The sequence below is a fragment of the Octopus bimaculoides genome, chromosome 10, assembly GCF_001194135.2.
Source record: "Octopus bimaculoides isolate UCB-OBI-ISO-001 chromosome 10, ASM119413v2, whole genome shotgun sequence".
NCBI classification, from domain to species: domain Eukaryota; kingdom Metazoa; phylum Mollusca; class Cephalopoda; order Octopoda; family Octopodidae; genus Octopus; species Octopus bimaculoides.
In genome coordinates this window covers 15701298-15706004 of record NC_068990.1, presented here as the reverse complement: position 1 = coordinate 15706004, position 4707 = coordinate 15701298, and the positions used below count along the sequence as shown (strand labels likewise).

At 37.0% G+C, this 4707-nt stretch overlaps 1 protein-coding gene across 3 annotated transcripts in view; it reads left to right on the top strand.

Annotated features, from left to right (window-relative positions):
* The window catches only part of LOC106879651 (kinesin-like protein KIF2A), a 66186-nt gene that overhangs the window by 54585 nt on the left and 6894 nt on the right, over positions 1–4707 (top strand). For all 3 annotated transcript variants that reach the window (XM_052971046.1, XM_052971045.1, XM_052971047.1), the window contains 4 exons: positions 281–391; positions 1064–1131; positions 2800–2926; positions 4129–4227. In XM_052971046.1, coding sequence (XP_052827006.1) covers positions 281–391; positions 1064–1131; positions 2800–2926; positions 4129–4227 — 405 coding nt within the window. The remainder of the gene's footprint in view (positions 1–280; positions 392–1063; positions 1132–2799; positions 2927–4128; positions 4228–4707) is intronic.

Sequence of the window (4707 nt, the reverse complement as noted above, 5' to 3'; positions counted from 1 at the left end):
CAGCGGCACGTAAAAAGCACCATCTGAACATGGTCGATGCTATATAAACATAAACTATATAAACATAAACAAATAATTATAATAATTGTAATTAAAATTTCTGTATAACCAGTATTTCAAATTAACAATTTCAAAGTAAGGTCTGTTTTATTGTTTGGGTTTATTATCTGTGAAAACTGTGTAATACATTCTGATGTATGTGTGTATAAATTGTATGCATATGTGCATATATATGTATTGAAAAATCTCTTTATTTCTTTGTCTTTTTATAATTTTCAAGGAATGTATACGTGCTCTTGGACGTAAAGGGGCTCATTTGCCATTTAGGGCCAGCAAGTTAACACAGGTTCTGAGAGACTCTTTCACTGGTGATAAATCAAAGACATGTATGGTAAGTATTTCTTTTTAACCTTTTCTATTGACACAAACAGCCACAAGATAACATAATGTATTTCTCTTCCACTACATTTTACATTATCTAATACTATCATGGTGTATTCAGTGCAGTTGAATCAAAGATTTATACGAATCGCACTGCCAGGAATTGTACAGTATTTACTCTCCCTCCTTCTATTCTGTTGTCCAATTTATGCCACAACATTAGTGTTCGTTTCGGCATTTGATGACCGTTGTAAATAATTCCATCCTCTTCTATATTACTGATGGATGAGTAAGGCTAAACATACTTGCCAACAAATCTAAGTAAGTTGAAATATAACCAGTCCGGTTAAGAATTGTATGTGCCATCTTATTGGATTGTGATAAACCAATCACCATAACATAATGGTAGTTTTTCACCACTTTAATTACTCTCTTTCTCTCTCTCTCTCTCAGTGTATACTAACCTGTGTATTTGTCGCACTTTCTCTGCATAACTTTGAAACTAAAATCTAAGGGATGTAGCTTGTTCATGAGGCTATCAAATCTTTACCAACTTTGCTGCCATACGAACTCTGGGAGTTTGACTTCTATGCAAATACAATATGAGCCAATACAGTATATTTTATTTCATCGCTAATCCTGTGTACTTTGCAATCAAGTTTTGTCTGTAAATTTGTTTCAGATTGCCATGATATCACCTGGTATGAATTGCTGTGAACATACATTAAATACTTTACGCTATGCTGATAGGTATGTATATGTGTGTATATATTACATTGATGTTGTTAGTTTTTCATTGTTCTGTGTGTTTTAGTGTATTTTTTAATGTAACATCAATTTCATATGTTTACATTACACACACACACACAATCATGGTTTTAACATCCAAATGTTAAAATTCTTTGAAGCAGATTTTCTATGGCCAGAGACCCTTCCCCCACTTGTTTCCGAGCAAGGTAATATTTCTCTTTGACCAGACATAGAAGACAAGAAATGAACAACATTGCTTGTTTCAATCATTTACAACCATCACTTGATGCCACAGAGCTTGCGCGCGCATTTCCATCTGCTTTTTTTTGTTTCTGTCTTTCAACTCCACTCAAAATGCTTTGGTTAGATATAATAGAAGACACTTGCCCAAGGTGTCATGCAGTGGGGCTGATCCTGAAACCACAAATGTCGACCCACACACTATGCTTGGCTGAATTAATATTTTTATCTTGAGAATCTACCAATGAGAATTCTGTTTCAATTGAACTGGTTCCATTTATTTAACTTTTGCTTTGGAATTATGTAGATTTAAGTCTGCTTCAGTGGAGCAGACCTCTGCTACTCAAGTCTTTTAAATGAATAAACTCAACTCACCGATCTGTTGTCTCAGATTAACTGTGTATTAACTAAGGACTGTATTGTCACTATCTGGGGGTGTCAGAGGAAGTTATTTTCACCATCTTTTTGCTCTATACTGCATCACTCATGGGATATCAATGCTATCTGAGAGCAGAATCGTTAGCACACCGGGCAAAATGCCTAGCGGTATTTCGTCTGCCATTACACTCTGAGTTCAAATTCCGCCGAGGTCAATTAAATAAGTACCAGTTATGCACTGGGGAACAATGTAATTGACTTAATCCCTTTGTCTGTCCTTGTTTGTCCCCTCTATGTTTAGCCCTCTGTGAGCAATAAAGAAATAAGTATGTCTTTCATTAGAGTTTTTGTGGCTATGGTCTTGGACCAGCTGTATGGCTTGCCAACAAGACACCACTCATGGGTCAGTTGAATTCATCCATCCTTTGACAGGTCTTGTTTTTAGTCCTGCAGAGTGTTCATAATCCCCCCCTCCCTCACCCAGCAAGCCAAGTGGGGGATAGGGAGGCAGTATAGTTGCTGACCACTCAACCATGAAACAAGTAGTAGTGTTCCATGGTACCAGTTGCAGGATTTTCATCATTCAAAAAAAAAGTGTGCACTAATGATCAGACTACAGGAGATATTCTAGTGATATTCAGAATATGGCACTATCATATAGTGGTTCTTCAGACAGATGTTGTTTAGTGCTAAGAATGTCCAGTTAGAGCAGTCATTCCATGCTATGATCAAACTTTGGTTTTTGTTTTCTGGGAAATTACATCATCTAGTGTATTTCCCATATTAAAACATTAGGGTGTGATTTTTAGGGAGGTTTGGTAGCTAATTTTAGCAGGTTAAGCAACTGTGTACATGCTGTCTCTATTTTAGCATGCTTTCTGTGGCTGGATGCCTTTCCTAATGCCAACCACTTTGTAGGGGGTTGGCATGGGATATCATTGATATCTTTTAGTATTTTTCAAATTGGTTAAATTTAAATGCTACATTTTCAGTTGATTACTGTTGTCATTATTATTATTGATTTTGGCTTTTTTTTTTCCTCTTTCTTAGAGTAAAAGAACTTGGTCCTGGAGGAGGTTCTGAAGGTACGAAAACGTTGGAAATAGTTGAAACCCCGACTCATATTGGAACGATGTCTCCACAGAACAGTGATTTAGCTTTATTAAAAACCTCAAACGTAAGTTGTATGGGTCAGATAGAATATGCATTTTGTTAATTCTCTAAAATATCATAAATACATCTCTTTTTTTCAAATGGAAGAACATCACCATTTTGAAATATTATTTCTTTGGATACCAACGAGCCTGAGACCAGCCCTGATTCTATAATACAAACTTCCTGTCTTAAAGTGATCTTAAAACCTTTTTCATAATTGATATTCAAAACACCAATTTAATATTGACAGTTTTCATTATTTTCAAAATTACTTGAAATTTGGTTGATTGAAAGAGTAAATCAACTTTGGCTAAAACACCTTATGCTTTTAACATACTTTGTTAAAATCAAACCTAAACAAAAAGGATGATGGACTTGGTTTTTTTCCTGTTTTCATCATCATTTTGTGTCTGCTTTCTATGCTGTCATGGGTTGGATGGGTCATTACAGTCTAGGTCATTTTTTATTGGGAGCTATTGCTTCTATAGCGCAGGCCCTCAGAATTCCAGGTTGGTGTCCGACATGCTGGAAGACCATGGGGAGTGAGGCACCCCTTAGCTTTTGTTAAAGTATGTCTCTAGAACCTGCTTCAAATCCAGGCTATGTCTGCTCTGGTAATCCGTGGTGACTTGGGCAGCGAATTCTCTGTATTGGTCAACAGTCAGTGGCAAAATGAGCTGCTACAGATCGCACTATCCTAAAGTGTGTATACATGGGACCAGGGACCACACGTGAACTTGTATTTCCACTCAAACTCTGAACATGGCTTGTTGGTCGTAACTGGCTCAACCCACACTGAGTGAATACCACCACGTGGTTTCTGTAGCTGGATACCCTTCCTATCACTACCCACTTCACTGAGTATGCTGGGTGATTTAAAAATTTTTTTTTATTGCGGTACCCTGTGCACTCCTCATTCATTTGCCAACCACATTGGGTACAGGATACATTTTAGTGGTACCAGTACCACATAAGGTGGTGAACTGACAGAACTTTTAGCATACTGGACAACATGTTAAGTGGTATTTCTCCTGCCTTTAAGTTCCGAGTTCAAATTTTGCCAAGGTCAATTTTGCCTTTCATCCTTTCATAGTCAATAAAATAAGTACCAGTGGAGTAATGGGGTCGATGTAATCAACTTATCCTCTCCTTCTAACTTGCTGGCCTTGTACCAAAATTTGAAACCATTATTATCATCATTATTATTATTATTATTTGTGACAGGATGAGGTGACAGATGAATTGTTGACATTCCATGAAGTTATTAACCACATGCAAGATATGGAAGAGGAACTTCTTGATGAACAGAAAAATGTTTTTGATGTGAGTATTGTTGAAAGAGCAACGGAACTCCATAGCAATAATATAACTTGTATGTGCATTTACCATATACATAAACGTGTGTGTGTGTGTGTGTGTGTGTATATATGTGTGTTTATTCCTATATTTGTGTTTTTTATGTATGTGTGCAAATGTATTTACATGTGTATATGTGTGTGTGTCAGTGGGTACTGCCATCGACCATATTCGGTTGATTCTTTTTACATGCCACCATCACGGAGCCAGTCTGGGGGTACTGGCATCAGCCACGTTTGGTTGATGCTTTTTACGTGCCACAGGCACAGGAACCAGTGAAGCAGACCTGTCATCGACCACATTCGGATGGTGCTTTTTACATGCCACTGGCACAGAAGCCAGTCAGGTGGAACTGGCCACAACTACAATATTGGTTTTACTTGACTCAACAGGTCTTCTCAAGCACATATATATATATATATATATATATATATATATATATATATA